The sequence below is a fragment of the Strix uralensis genome, chromosome 21, assembly GCF_047716275.1.
Source record: "Strix uralensis isolate ZFMK-TIS-50842 chromosome 21, bStrUra1, whole genome shotgun sequence".
Classification (NCBI taxonomy): domain Eukaryota; kingdom Metazoa; phylum Chordata; class Aves; order Strigiformes; family Strigidae; genus Strix; species Strix uralensis.
This window is the reverse complement of record NC_133992.1, coordinates 4490240-4506186: the sequence shown is the minus strand read 5'-3', so window position 1 is coordinate 4506186 and position 15947 is coordinate 4490240. Positions and strand designations below refer to the sequence as shown.

Sequence of the window (15947 nt, the reverse complement as noted above, 5' to 3'; positions counted from 1 at the left end):
TAAGTGTTGAAAGGCCACAGTAAGGTCTCCCTGGAGCCTTCTCCTCTCCAGGCTGAACAACCCCAATCTGCAAATAGGTGTCAGGGGAGGGGTGTGCTAGAGAAGTCTTTGCCCTGTAGAAGAGCTGAGGGTTTCCTAGTCAGAAACAGCTCCTGGGAAGGTCAAACCCAGCTGGTAGCAGCCCAAGGAGCACAGAGACCCGTCTGCTTTTGCAAGATGTTCGCAATGCAAAGGTGCAAGGCAGAGGCGGGGACCGTTGGACCGCTGCTCTTAGGCGTTTGATCTTTCGCAATGTGTTTATAATTATATTGCATTATCTTAATTACCAATGTGGGAAGTAAGGAGCGTGGTGGGGGGAAGGGAAAGGAGGAAAGTAGAAAGGCAGGGAAAGTGCAGGGTGACAAATAACTTGCAGCCTCTCGATGGGGCTGCGATTGTGGTTGGAGTTGGAAACGATGCTATTAATACAATGCTTATTCATTTCCTATAATAAAAAAATGGAAGTGCTTTGCAATTACCCAATTCCGAATGAAATTAACATTCCGTGGCATTTTACAGTAAACGGTTAGTTTGCACACATGAGTGGAGGCAATTAGCTGGGAAGCGATTGAGCGCCGTGACTGGAGAGAGGATGAAGAAGGGTCAGGGCAGCTGGTGTTGGGTGGGCACTGCCGTGGGCTCTGGCTCCGCATGTCCCTTCCCAGTGGGCTGGGTGTTTCCCTGGGTCCTGCCAGTTTGAGGAGCAGCTCATCTGGCTGCAGCAAGGACAGGAGCTACAGATATCTGCTGCTCTCTGTAGATGGGGGGGGGGGGAATGGCAAAGCTTTGTAATAAAGAGGAGAAGTAAGGAGTGAGTGCGTGGTCAGAGGGGTGGGGGGGTGCCCTGATGCTCCCCAGGGTCCCCATCCCCATTGTGGGATGCTGAGACAATTCCAGTCTCCATCCCCCTCTTATGCTGCATGCCAGCCTCTCCCAGCATCCCCCTTCCCCATCACACGTCCCAGGCTTTATTAAAAACCAATGGCGACTTTTTTTTTTTTTTTTTCAGATTTGTTAAACTACTGAAAACTTATGATCCTATCAGGGTTTTTTTTTTTCTTCCCCTGCCTCATACCAGATAAGGACTGTGCTGGCTCTGAGCCCGGAGCTGAGGGTGGTGGAGAACGGGGTAGGGAAGCAGTCATCTCATGAATATATGAAGGAGGAAAGTACATTTGTTCAGTTTCCTTCAAAGGAGACATCTCAAATAAAGTTTTATCTCTGCTTCTGCTACCCTCCCCCTCCAATTTACAATTAAAATCAGATTTTTACGTATAAAAATCTATTTTTATAGTGAGAGATTTATTAATGTGTATAATAATCTATTGATGTATTAATACCGATGTTAAAAAAATTTATACATTCTCTGTTTTAAAACTGAACAAAAAGGGCCAGGAGAAAAAGGAAAGCAAAAGTCGAGAAGGAATACAAGCCTGTTTTCAAAATACTGCTGGGTTCCCATATCGCTCTGTTGCTGCATCTGAAAACCCCTCTGTGTAAAAGAGCTGCTTGGAGAGAGATGGATCCTCCCTGGCGCCGTGTCGGCAGGCTGGGCTGGGGGCCAGCTCTGGCAAAGCACCGTGCCACCTATGTCATTTCCCCTGATGGGTTCACCTAAGGATGGCATGGAGATGTACGTGTTGCAGGAGGTGCTTGGTCCCCTGATGTATGGGTATGTGTGGCTATTTGTGCTTTGTTTTGATGTTTATATATATATATTTTAAATATATATATATTTCCATATCGTTATATCTGTATCTCCTGAGCTGGTTGTGTAATGCAGCCAGCAGTCTCCCAGTGTTTCTTGGACACAGTGTGTCTGCACATGGCATGTGACATGGACTGGTGGAGAGCAGGGGGCCAAAGGGGACAGGGGCTCTCTTGCTCAAGAGGTGGTCGAGGGGTTTGGTGGCTGGAGAAGGAGATGGAGAGGTGAAATTCTCAGTGTTTCTTGTGTCTTTGCCGTATCGACTGTGCTCTGTGGCAGAATATCTCTCTCCAGATGTGTTTTCATCCCAATATGTGTGAAGTTGTTGTACAACTCTCTCCCACCGTCATCTCCTAGGCATCAATGTAATTACCTAATTTTATGCTAGTAAAGCTCTCTGCTTTCTGGAGCTTAGTACCTTCAGGGTGGCACTGTTGAAAATCAGTCCGCATCCCAGTTTCAGAACAAACACCGTTGCTTATTTCATGCTTCAAAAAGCAACAAACACCCATTATTTAGAGCTGGTGAGAAAACAGGGTTTCCACCATTGAAAACTTCCAGTATTGTGAAATTTATGCTTATCCCAAGTAGAATCGGAAAGTTGATTTCTTGAAATACTCTGTAGAATAGAAATTTCCCAAATACCAATCCAGAAACAAAGAAATGTGCTTATTGAAAGTCAGGGGTTTGATTTGGAGAAAACAATTACAATGGTATTAAACCCCGTTACACACAGCTGATGTTTACATGGTGTGTTATGAACGTGATGATGCATTAGACCTTTCAAGCCAGCGTCACTGATTCTCAGGAGAGCACCCTCCCCTGTGCCTAGAAAAAGTGGATTATTTGAAAATCAGTGAGAGGGCAGGCGATGGGCGTGGAGAAGAGCTGGTGTCTGAAAGGAGGGGGCTGTGTCCTACACATGGCCGTGGGTGCTGTCATGAATGCGTGCACAGGTCAGGAGGTAAAAATCCCACCAACTTGACTTCTTATTGTGCCCAGACTTTTTCATTTAATCCTTGATTGAGTTTGATGTATTCTTGCAAAACACTGATTCTAGTGAAGCGGCATGCTCAGTTGAGCAGCTTTTGAGCTGCTCTGTGAGTTACTCCTCTCTCCAAAACTCTGGGAGCATTTTAAGCACTGGTAATGTTGAGGAATCGATTACTTGCCCTCTGACACTCAAAAATCAAAGAGAGGGATGGGAAAATCAGATGGTTAAAAAACTATATTTTTTAAAAATATGTTTTACTCAATACCTAGTGTGGGAAGCTCTAATAGAAGCTGCTGTTGCCTTTCTGCAGTCTCCTCCCTTCACCTGTAGGAGTGCAGATGTGTGTGAGGAGTACAGAGACCACCGTGACTCCAGGGACTGAAACTTTAAGCCAAACACCAAAGACTGGGAGACTCAGGGAAGCTGTCTCTGTTGAACACCTTAAGTGCCACTGCTCTGTTTTAATATGCTGCAAAAACCAAGCTGTGGGGCTGTCCAGCTCTCCCAGCTGCCCAGCAGCAGCATGAGGTGTTGAGCCTGGTTTGGGGAGAAGCTGCTGCCCTTCCCCTGCCCCACCGGGGTCTAACATGACATCGAGTGAGGCTGCCAGATACTGGGTGGATCTAGGATCTCTGCGGGGTGCAGAAGCGTTGGCTTAGGCTGAGGGCAATTCTCTGGTGTGTGGTACGGCATTGGGGTCCTCTAAGGCCATGTCTGAAGACCTTAAAACATCTCAGAGAGGTTGAGGGCTTGTTTCCAAGGGCTGTGGGGTATCTCCATTGCCATCAGCTCCATCTGGGCTTCCCAGTCTCTACTGGCAGTGAACAGGTTGCACAGTCAAAGGGGTTTTGCAGTTCCTTGTCCCTTGTGCTGGACCCTCAGGAATGTCCTGGGATGGTGGAGGCACCATCCAAGCGCAGCCAGTGGAGGTGGAGGCACGCAGCCAGCACACCTTTCAAATACAGGTTGTGGGTAGTTGTGCTGCTCTGAGCCTGGGACTGTGTTTTGGAGAATCCCTCCTGGCCACTGAAGCTGGAGAGATGCTAGTTTTTGTATCTCCCCAAAACAATCCCCCAAACCCAGCCTATGAGTCTGGGAAAGGTATGGTTCTCCTGACTGCGCTGGGAGTCCCTTGAGGACTAAACAAGTGCTGCCGCTTCCCATCTCCGTTGCAATGTATTTTTACCCAAACGTCGCTCATATTGTTCAGTTGATGACTTTTTTTTTTTGTTGTTGTTGTAATTTTTAAGCCAAACAACATATTTTCCCACTGCAATTTGTGCCAGCAGAAAGGAAGAAAGGCAGGCTATTGGTATGAATTGTTTTGTGGGAGATGTGCAAACGAATAGGGGAGCCATAAGGAGAGAAAATCGCTTTCAAAATAGTGTATGGGGGTGGACAGGAGGGAAGTGTACGATGGGAACGTGTAATGTGCTTTACAAAGGTACGGTGACCTTCAGCTGCATCCTTAAATTGCTCTGGAGATGGAAGCTGATTTTGCGGAGGCTGAAGAGCCTCGTGCTTCCTCTGCATCAGCTTGTTCCTGGGGTTGTTACGCTGCCGAAGGCCCTCGCTATAGGATGGGGTGAGATTGAGATCATAGCGTTGTGCCAAGCCTCGGGGTGGATCTCACCACTTCTGCCAGGCTGGAGAAACTCTCAACGTGATGACGAAGATATGAGCTCAATAGCCATGATGGATTTATCTCCTGGAAACCAGGGATGGAAGAGAAGGCAGTTTGGCAAGCTTTGCTTAAGGAGAGGACGGTCCCATTGCCTCTAAACCTGCGTCGCGTTCGGCTGTTGTTGGGAGGAGCTGGTGCCCTGGCGCTGGCGATGCGGCTGCGTTGTGCTGGGGAGGGGATCGTGTGCAGGCAGCGCTGGGAGCCGCCGGCTGAACCCGTGCTGGGCACACGCAGCCTGGGTGGGTCTGTGGGGCAGAGCTGGGGCATTTGAAGCTGTAGTGTGTGTTCCCAGCCTTTCAGAGCTATTAAAAGCTCCGTGGGAGCCGGGAATGCCGAGCATGCGTGCAGTGCGTGCGTAGCATGGTGGTGCGTGTGTGTGAACTCGTGTTTGCCGGGCGGTTGTGTGATGCCCGCGGAGGCGTCGGGCCGGGTGATGGGTTCCTGCCCCCTGGCTGCCCAGGCTCGGATGGCTGGCTATGGAGATCCCCCCGTGGCGAAGCCCAAGTGGCAGTTTGCGGTGGACTCTGTCTCTTTTATGGATTTGATGGACACCCCCATAGTCGACAGGGTCCCAGCAGCCTTGGTGAGTGCCGTGCCTCATTACGTTACGGTGCGTTGGTTTCTTCTCCCTCCCTTTTGTCACGCTTGGCAGTGCATGAAGGGTCCGTCCTTCATCCTTGACCCCTGCTGCTCGTTCCACTGAAGCCCAGCTACCTTTGATTTGTCAGTGAGGGTTTTCTCCATGCTGGCCATGTCGAACTCTGCTTGCTGAAATCATGTCAACAAGGTTTTTTTCTTTTTGTCTTTTTTTTTCTTTTTCTTTTTTCTTCTTTTTTTTTTTGTTTTTTTTTTTTTTTTTGTTTTTTCATTTTCATTGCTCAAAACCCCCAAGCTCAGGGGCATGGAGAGCCCAGTGATGTCCTGGCGCACACAAGCTGTGCAGGGCGGTGAGATGCGCCAGCTTTTTGCTCCCATTCTTGGAATAAGTATTTGTAACATCATCTCAAATAGCCGGTCACCACAGGGACCCTCTCCCCACGAAGGTACTGCTCCCCCCTTACTTTTGATGTTCGCTCCACTGATGAGCGTGCGAGCAGATGCCTCTGGATGGATGTGCTGAGCATGGTGGCCAGATGGGGTACGATCATCGTGGCACTGATTACTCTCATCAGCCGAGCAGGGACCACAAGAGAGCTGCGACCTCGCTGTGTTCTGTCGCTAGCTGATGGCATGGCCCCCTCCTCCTCCCCTCCTGCGCTCTCCTTCTGGCCTCCTTTCGGTAAATAAGCCTCAGCCGCATGGTTCCCGAGCTCCCTGCTCTACTTGCACACGTTATCTATCGCACAGCCCCGAGGTTCAAATAACTTGCCATCTGTTCGCGGGGAGGCCCTGCCACGCTTGCTCCCGGGTGAAGGAGCTGCGGGGACGGGCTTCCCCTGGCAGACGTGCCGGCGGGGTGCTGAGCTGCACCGGTGCTGCCGCAGCATCCTTCCCCAGCGCCTCGGAGGAGCCCTGCAAAGAGGGGGTTGGATGTGTGCTGTCAGGGCTGGGAGTAAATGCTCTTTGGAGACCTTTCCCCACTCTTGATTTCTTTTTTTTCCCCTGCAACGCTGCTTGCTGGGCCATCTGACACTGCAGGACCTGGCTGCGCCTGCTGTAAGTGTCGGGGACTTTGGGGAGCTCTGCCTTTGATCTGTGGTGCCGGGGGGAGCCTGGTGTTGAATAATTGGAAGCTGTAACATAGCTGGTCCTGTAGGCCACCTGCTCGCTGGAACTCTCCCGAAACGCTTCCCACCTTCGGTGCTTTATGCAGACAAGGGTTTGATCCTCGTCTCTCCGTCTCCTGGTGGGGCAGCGCTGGCTGGCTGGATCCTCTCCTGAGCCCACCCGATGTGCCTGTGCCCAGGGGCACAGCAGCTGGTCTGCTCTTCCCCAGTGCTCCCCCTCCCAGTGGCTCCGTCAGATTTTGGTACCTTCTCTGCAGCCTGTGAGGGTAGAAAAGCACCCTGGGGTGGGCTAAAGCCTGTCAGTCCTGGGGAGGCTGAGGACATCACCCCTGGGGAGAAGGAAGGGGGAACTGCAGCATGAGGTGGCCAGGGCTCTCCTCTCCCTGCAGCATGGGTGGCTGTTGGAGGAGTCTGCTGCAGACTCCGCGTTTAAGTCAAATCCTTGTCTAGGATTATAAATGTCTTGTCCTGCATGGCCAGCTTCTCATTTTGCACTAAAATGGACCCTTCTACATGCTGTGAAGGGAATTGGAGTCCATGGTCCGGAGCAGTTACGCACCCTGAGCTCACAGGGTGCCTGAGGAGCTCCACACAGATCTGATGTGTCTCTGGACCCAGAAGATGTGGTGGGGTGATGCATCATCCTGTAACTCCTGGCAGGCTGGGGAGCTCCAAGGTGCTCACTTATCCCTTATCCTTATCCTATAGTGGGTATAGGACCTATAGGGCAGTGATCCCTGCCACACGGGCACACTGTGGGCAGGGTGAGCTTCAGGAGCTAATCGGAGGGACTTTGTGACTCTCAAAATGAAAACAGGACAGAGGTTATGTTGTGCTAATGAGTTTATTCAAGGATCTGACAGAGGCCAAACCGTTTGTTAAACCTGGGAGACCTCTGTGGCCTGCAGGAGGAGAAACCTTTTGATCCTGAATTTCATCTTTGCTCTTTGTGAGTGGTTTCATGATTTCCTGTAACTGCCCATTGTGCAGGTGGGTGGGAGTTTCGTAGGACAGTTCTGGGGGTATATTTTTGGCAGTACTGGATAGGGGGTGTGTGAGAACAAGGAGGGAAGCTGCTTAAATATCAGTAAGCTATGATATGCTATGGGGTGTTGCAGCAAGCCTATTCCTGAGCTCAGGTGCTGCTGCCCGGTGTGTGAGCACAGCCCCAGGAAGACCCCACGGATTCCTGCTGCAGCTCGGAGCACGCCTGGACTGGCCATACATCGTTTGCCTGCCTCCCACCCCAGTCTTGCCCGTTGTTCCGTAATCCCAAACTCGCCTGCTGGGGAGTACCCGACCCCCCAAAAGGCTGCCAAGCCTGGAGTTTGACTCCAAGCCCCTGAGACAGAGTTAAACTCGACCTGAAGCCAGCTCAGTTGTGTTTTGAACCCTTCAGGTTGTACCTCCGATAAGGGCACGATGCTTCCAAGTGCCCTGTGTGCAGATGGGGGAAGAGGCAAGGAATAATACAAAATACTGGAAAGCAGTGTGAAAAGTGCAATTTCTGTAAACTCACAATTTTCTAATTTCTGTGGCATTGGTGAGACTTGGAAAGTGCTGGATGGGTCCCTGTGGGTGACTTCAGAGGGTCTTGGCAGATCTCCTGCCCCAGGACTCAGCTCTGGCTTACTCTGTCCTCTGTGAGGAAGGGGTTGTACGGGCAGTGGGGACATGGTGGCCTGGTCCTCTTTTAACCACAGTCCCTTTGCTGGTGTTGCAGCTCCGGAGGTGACGCAGGAGACGGTGGAGTCCCTGATGCAGAAGTTCAAGGAGAGCTTCCGCACCAACACGCCCATTGAGATCGGGCAGCTCCAGCCCGCGCTGCGCAGCACGTCCGTGGGGAGACGGAAACGCCGGAGCCGGCCCCGAGGTAGGCTGCCACGGTCACCAGCTGCTCCTCTGGTGCCCTGGGTTTAGCCACGGCCAGAAGAGTTTGGCTGGGGAGGAAGGCAGGAGCTCTTCAACCTCACTGCTGAGTGTGGGGGCCCTGGAGTTCCCTCTGTGATGGGGTGCAGAGGGGAAAACCCCACGCAGCATCCTCTGGATGGTCTGATGGAGGTGCTTGAGAGTGGTATCACCTTGTGTCCCCTCCCAGGGATTTATCCAGGTCTGTTGCAAGTCCAGGCTCCCTGCCAACTCCCCCACCTAACTGGGGTTTGTTGAGAGTGAAATACAGTTTCTTGGCAAGTTTTTATTTTGGAGGAAGGGGTGAAGTTCATTTTGGTTGTAACTCACATTACTGGGACCTCTCTTCTTCCCACTTCCCCAGTGCTTAGGGATTTTTGGACTTTTTTTTTAGGAGCCACAGAGAGGGTGGGAGCAGCATTCATGGCTCTAAAGGCTGTACTGTGCAAAAGCATACTGGGGGGTCCTGAGTTTTATTTGCAACTTTGATGGTCGTTGCCAGCTATACCAGAGCAACAGGAGGAGGTTGGCTGGAACAGCCCCATGAGCAAGATTTGGTCCTTGTGTTGCCTCTCAGCAAGGGAAACTGTGTCCTCCTGTTGCTATCGCTGCTTAAAACCGTAATGACTGTGGGTTAAGTGGTGAGTGCTGAGGCTGCGAGGAGGGTTTGGGTCCAGATTTCCAGCTGGGGAGGAGGAGGCAGCATCTGGGTTCCTTCAGGGATGATGGGCAGGAAGGTCCCTTGACCATGGTCTGCCCAGCGCACTGCGGGTCTTTGTGACAGCGCTGGGAGCTGGGAAGAAAATACTTTCATTTCTATTTACTGTTGGTTTTAGTTTTCATTTATTTATGAGTCTGAAATGTGATCTTTTATTTTGGATACATTTTCCTGCAATACAGGCCTGGAAAGGGATTTTTTTATTATAGCTTTGCCCATAAATTATTCACTTAGTGTGAAGAAAATGTTCTGACTCTTTAACTGGTTTAAATTATTTGGTTTGTTTTCTAGTAGTTATTCAAATACATATATCTGGATTTTAGCGTACGTGTGTGGGTGCTTTGGGGCCCACAGTGACTGTCTGGTGAAGTTTCCCTTAATTTTTGAACTACCTGAAGGTAAGAGGCTTTTTGGTCACTAATGGAGCAAGTCAATTAATTATTGCAGCCGAGCTTAGAAGACACGATGCCCAGCTACAGGCAGAGCCTCTGGCTCTGGGAACAGAGTATGACCCCAAGCCAGCCTGGTTTGTCCCCCATCTCTAGGGACACACACCCTCCATCTCCCACCTTCCTGGGCCAGTGCTCCCCTGCCTCCCTGCAAATCCCCATCTGAGCCATGCCAGAGCGTGCCCCAGGGCAGGGGGAAGTCTTCCCTACCCTCACCCCATCACCACTTCCCCCCAGCATCCCTCTGCCCATCAGTGGCCACAGGAATAGTCAGTGGCTACCAGGACAACAGAGCCCTTGGTTGCTCTCCATTTCTGCCCAGACTTGTGTTTCCTCAACACAAGAATTGGAGACCAGCTTGCCCCTAACATCTGCTTGAGATGAAGAGCCAAATGTCCCCTCTGGCTGCTGTGCCCCACTTGGTAACCCACTCATGGTGCTCAGCGAGGTCGCCCTCCATCCCTCCTTGCCACGGCCACCGGCACAGGCAGTCCTCAGCCACGCACAGTTAAAGCTGGGCTGGCCAGCAGGTCCCCAGCAGCAGGCTTGGCCAGGCCCATGTTGGAGAAACCAAATTCACAGAATCACAGAATCATCTAGGTTGGAAAAGACCTTGAAGATCACCTAGTCCAACCATTAACCTAACACTGACTGTAAATTGTCTCTCTTGGGACTCTTGTGCTCCTCCCGGTGGGGAAGGGACCCCCGGGTGCCAGAGCATGCCCAACTGCCTGACCACAAACCTCCCCACCGTGCCTGTTGCTGTATTTTGCTCTCCTGCTGTCTCCTGGGTCACTGGGTGTGCATCTCGGGTATGCTGGGGTGCCTGCTCCAGCAGCCCTGTGCCAGGCAGGCTCTCGAATGCCTGAGTTGTGGGGCTGGGGAAGGGCTTCAGCAGCAGGATGTGGGTGAGTGGAGGTGATGGGGAGGAGCTGGGCACCAGCACCTCGAGCTGCTCTGGTCCTGAGCTGGTTACAGTGGTCCCAAAGGTGCTGCAGGATGGGTGGGGATGTCTCACTGCAGCCCTGTGCAGTGGGTCTCAGCTCTGGTAGAAATGAAGAGGATGGCGGAAAGGGAAGGGCCCAGACAAGCTGGGAAGGTGCTGCCGTGACTGTTCCCTTCTCTGCACCAGGAGCAGGATGAGTGCCCGTGGTGCTGGTGCCCAACCTACCGTGGTTTCCTTGGGTCTCCTCCTCCCAGCAGCTCCTCCGCAGTTGGTTGCGTGGGCTGTCAGAGATGGTGAGGAGCTGTGTCTGGCCTTAATTGCCCAAGGTGTAAAGTAGCCCACAGACTTCAGGAGGGGACTGTGACTTTGAGTGTCTCTACGTACAGGAGCCCTCATCGGCACACCCTCAGAATAAGATTTTAAGGTCTCAGTCATCAGAAATCAGTGAGCAGCCCCAAAAAGCAAACCAGTTCCAGTGTCTCCAGTGGCAATCATGCTCCCCACAGCCCCATCCCATCCTCTTTTCCTTTTAATCTAAATTTCTTTTCACTTGTGAAAGCCATGCTGCTGCTGGTGAGGCCGTATCCACACCTTTCCCTGCACCTCTCCTGTGCTGGAGGTTTTGTTTTAACAGCCCGTGGTTAATTGTCCCTCCGGTGGGTGAGTGGTTGGAGTGCTATCAAACATTAAGGTTAAACGATGATATCACAACTCACGATGTTTGCATTTTACATCCAATTGCAAACACAAACCCTTTGCCTCATTAATCCTTTGCAATCCGTGGGTTTTTTTTTCCTCCCCCTAAATGAAATTGTCCGTTTGGGATGCATTTATTTCCTTCTAACAGCCGTGTGACAGTTCCGCTGATGGAGTTTGCATCCAACTTTGTTACTGGGTAGTGACAAGTCAGCCTGACGGATGCATGTGTGTAATTATTTTCTTGCGGTTCGATTTAATTAATGTTTAACCTCATCAGAGCCCTACAGCTGGAGCACTCTCCCTGCAGGAACCGTGTACAGCAAAAGGATTTGCTCCTTTATCGAAAGGCTCCGAGAGGGCTCCAAGTGCTGCTCCTGCAGAAGGACAGGATAAACCAAACCAGAAAACAAACAACCTGATGGCCCAGCTCAACAAAAACAGATCTCTGATAAGCTTTGCCTTCTTGCGCTTCCCTGCACTAAGTGCATTTAAACTGCTGCCTATTGCTTGTCATTAAATCTGATTCTGTGCTAAGTGTTTCTAACAGTCTGGGAAAGGTCGCATTTTGCAGAGAAGATGGACTTTAAAAAAAAAAACCAAACAACCCCCCCCCCCCTCCAAACCCCCCAACCCCCCCCCAAAAAACAAACTAACAAAAAACCCCCCCAAACCACACCATCCTCTCCATTTACAGTACCATATAACTTTATTTTGACTAATGCCTGATTCATACAAACTTTCTCCCCAAACACTTTTATTGAGTGAAGCACATTTAGAGTTTATAAATAATGGAGAGCGATGATGATAAGAGCCAAGGTGCAGGACGACTGGGCTGTGAAAGGATGATGTTTGCTGAGGCCTGACAGCGTGGCAGGGAAGGATGATGCATCCGAGAGGGCCTGGATTTACTGGTTCCCAAAATGCAGCCAGGCTGGTACCCGGAGCACCCCAACCCGCCAGCATCGGAGCGGGGTTTAAACTGGGAAGCGATGCCCTGGGAACCGCCGGGAGAGGCAGTGGTGCCGGCCCGAGGATGCGGGTTTGGCCGATGGACCACCCTGCGCGCCCACCCTGAGGGCCTGGGTGGGATGTTGGGGTGCGGGCCTGGGAGGTGGCCTTGGGGGAGGCCAGTTTGCACAGAGAGGGGGTCTGGTGCCCTCTCCTGGGGCAGGCCTTTAAAAGCACCCTGGGTTTGAGAATAAATAAGTGATTAATACGTTCTTCTGCCTGAGACGCGATGCGCTGTTTATCGGGGCTGTGACTTGTGTTTTAGAGGTCTTGGCTGTGCCATAAGTTGTCCGAAGTTACCCCAGGGAGGAGAGCTGTGGCTCAGCTGGGCTCGCCCATGGCCCCTGCTTTTGCCAGGACACCTCTGCCTCCCGCCGCGCCCGTCCGTCTGTCCCGCAGTGTCCATGGTGCATCACATTTTGCTGGTGAGGCTTTTCTGGGGTTCATCCGGGAGCCTTCACCTCATCCAAGTCAAAGCATCACATCCAGCTCCTTGAGTTGGTTCTTGGTGAAAATAAAACCCTTCATAGCTATGCAAAGGCTACCATCTGGGGTCAGCGGGATCCCAGTTTTCCATGGCGGAAGCCGTGGGCCATCACCTGGTTGCTGCACCACCCGTCCTGGGGTGGTTTTTTGGGCATAGGAAGAAGGAAGGTCAATGAGGAGGGAGGATTTTCATCAGCTGAAGCCAGCGTGTGTTCGTACCCCTGCTGCAGTGACAAACCAGAGCAGAGTGCTTCATTTTTAAAGGGCTTTTTTTCTTTATCCTTTTTTTGCGTTGACTGAATACATTTTGAAGGAAAATCTTTGCGTATTTTTTTTCCTCCCTAAAACTGCACCTAATTTACCTCTCCCTCGCCGTGTTTGGTTTTTCATTTGATTGATGTTCTTTTTTTGGGGGGGTAAATTAATTAAATTGAAAATTTTCACTTAACCAATTGTATAGCTCTGCATCACCCTGCCAGCCATCAGTGCACGGACCTCGCCACAGTGCTGGGGAGGGGACTCCTCATCTGGTTGTTACTGGGAAGCCTGGGAGCAGAGGAGCCTGTGGAACACCCAGGAGACTGCCTTGCACAGTGCAAGTGAGCGTGGAGGCGGAGTGAACCGAACACAGCCACGCAGGGAGGTCGTGGGTCTTTCACACTGCGGCGTGTACGGGATTTGGCCCTTTTTCTGGAGCGGAGTGGTGCAAAAAATCCTTTTGCATTGGAAGTGGGGCTGTGCCTGTGGGGCAGAGGGATGCATGGACACAGGTGTCACCCCAGGTGGCACTGCTGGGGACAAATACGAGCTCCCACTTCTGTTATAACATCCAGCTGGGAGGGATTAAGTATCTGAGGTAAACCTGGCCTCAGACAGGAGTTACCCAAGTAGCTCCAGTTACTTCTTTATTTTAACTCAGTTTTGATTCATTTTGCATTCACAGCTGTTTCCCTGAGATACTCTGTAACCTTTGGGGAATGTCAGGGGTTTTTTTCTTCGTAATGACAAAAACACATCTTTAAAAGAATACACATGGTTTTAGCTAACAAAAAGTCTTTGGGGATGGCAGAGCCTCTAATTCCTGTATTTTATTTCCTTAGTCCCCATTTAGCATTAATGCTACCATCTTTAATTACACCATAAGGAGAGGTGTGTGCCTTGGCACCCCGCCTTGCTCCCTGCTAAATTAATGTCACTCTCAAAATGAGTGCCCTGCCCCAGTGTGTGGCTGAGTTGCGATCTATTTGAATGGATTAACAAGCTTGTAAATCTGCAAACAGGATTAGAAGCAAGAGCATCTTCCTTGAGCTCCCGCTCCTCTCCCATACCCGCCTCTCCCAGGGTACAGGCGAGGGGGAGCTTTAGTTTTTCTCAAATCCAAATAGGAGGAGTAAACTAAGTCTAAAGGGGGTGTAGCTTCTTGTGGGAGACGCTGCAGAGAGCTGCTGGTGTGTTACAGGTGCTCAACACTGCAAAGGTGCTGTTTCCCTGTCCTCTCTCTTTTAAGCATCTTATTCTGCTTTGTAATTGGTCCCGGCGATTAGGATCTTTTTTCCTCTTACTTGGTGTTTTTCTCCTTTTTAAAGAGAAAATGAGTGCTGACCAGGCAGGGCTGCTTGGCTTTAATTGGGTGCTCTCCCTGTTTCTCCCCATCAGTAGCTGCGCGTGGGTGCTCTCTGCTGTGAGCATCCTCGGCCCCATCACAAGCATCCTCAGCCCCGTGCCCAGGCGAGCAGCCTGCCCCTGAGGCTGGCCGGTGGAGCTGGTGCAGGAGGTGTTGCCCCAAGCACAAGCATCTCACAGGGATGCTTTGGCAAGATTTTGGGGCCGGTTAAACATGAAATCAGTTTCATGGTGGCTACAGGCTGCCTCAATTGGGCTCTGGGACCCCCAAAACCATCGCCAAGATGAGTTCCAGCATCCTTGATAATGCAGAGGGGTAAAAACTCATCGCTTGGAGCCATTTCTCTGCCCTGGGGCTCATGTTTCCAGGCTGACCTCTGCCACTGCATGTTGGGTCAGAGGAGACGTTTCCGCTGTGGGCTGGGGACCTACGCCGGGTCTCCCGACTCCTGTATTTATACATCCTGCGCAGTGCTGGGTAATCACAAAATGCAATATCGCTGTCACCAGCCCTCCGAAGACATCCAGCCTGAGTAATTTAACATGTCAGCGCCATCCATCACGGAAACGCAGCCGGCAAACAAACATGGGGCAGCCAGAGGGGGCTGGGCTGATGGCTGGTGGAGCAGCTGCTGCCTGCACCAGCTGCCTGCTCACCTCGGCAGAGTGTGAGTGGAGTGAGCACTGGAGACCACCGTCTTTGTCCACCCCAGCCATCTGCCTGCACAAAAAGGGACCAGGTCTGGCTCATGGGAAGGTTGCGGAGGGACGTGCCATGTCCTGCCTGCGCAGCCACCACCCGGTCCCTCTCCCAGGCAGAGGAAATGGCTCTGCCAAGCTCCAGCTGCGGGGAAACCCTCCCTTAGCTGGTGTCTGCCTCACAGCCCAGCCCCGGGCACCACCGGCAGCAGAAGAGCCCAGGGCACGCCCTGCTCGGTGGGAGAAGGAGATGTGCCGGGCTGGTCACCCACGGGTCTGTATTAGAAGCCTGGGTTTATTAAGATTTTCCTTGCTGATGTGAACAGACCTTATTGGGTTTATCACTCTGTTGTGCCCTTCAAAACCCCAGTCCCTGGATGTGGGTGTATCATGACATCAGATGTTCGCTGTGATACAGGGGTCTGAAGAGGACCGGTGGTGGGTTATGGTTTGGGGGTACAAGTCTGTTAGCCCCCTAGGCCCTATGTCCAAGCACTAAATGCTGCTGTGCACAAGCACTGACCCCTCCTGCTGCTTTCTGGAGGAAGAGAGCTGGCGGAACCTCTTCCTGCCCTCCCTCATTGAAGCCCCCCTACCCCCCCCCCGAGGGCACAGCATGGCCAGGTCAGGGCATGGATGGGCCAGGAGCCACGTGCCGAGCTCCCGGCGTCCCTCTGGCTCCTGCCAACCACCTCTCATCGTGGTGATTAAGGATTTCAGAGGGCAGAAGGCACCACTCGTTTTCTGTTCTGCTGCCAAGAAGTGGGGAAATTGTGCTTCTGCCTAGAATAAAGGATTTTTTAAAAACAGTAAAATATTTTAATGGCAGTTTAAAGGGCCACTGTCAACCCTCAGAGGCCTCTTTGCTTTAAACTCTGCAAGGATTGAAGGACTTCTGCCAATTAGAGTCTGTGTCGCTTTTTAAGCATCCATTGCTCCTTGGTGGGTCCAGCTGCTCAAGCGAGCCAGGTTCCTCCAGCATTCCACACCGTCCCCAGCTCTGGGAGGGAGATGCTGGGTAAACTGTGGGCCAGCCCTGCTCCTTGCCCCAGCTGTCAGTACTGGCTGCTGCAGGGATGCGTGTTGCTGGCCAGCATGGCGAGCTGGTGGAGCAGATGGGCCAAAGTGGATGCCGAGGGAGGGAAGCCAGACCCTCGCTGTGTGGCGGGGTCCTGAGTGCCCCCCGAGTGCTGTATTGCCCCTGCGCCACTTGTCTCTGATGGGTTTGCTTTGAAGCAAAACACCTAAAATTCACTGTA

The 15947-nt window shown here is 51.8% G+C and overlaps 1 protein-coding gene across 2 annotated transcripts in view; it reads left to right on the top strand.

Moving 5' to 3' along the window:
• Positions 1-15947, top strand: part of ASTN2 (astrotactin 2) — a 360756-nt gene that overhangs the window by 103789 nt on the left and 241020 nt on the right. For both annotated transcript variants that reach the window (XM_074891653.1, XM_074891654.1), the window contains one exon: positions 7876-8025. In XM_074891653.1, coding sequence (XP_074747754.1) covers positions 7876-8025 — 150 coding nt within the window. The remainder of the gene's footprint in view (positions 1-7875; positions 8026-15947) is intronic.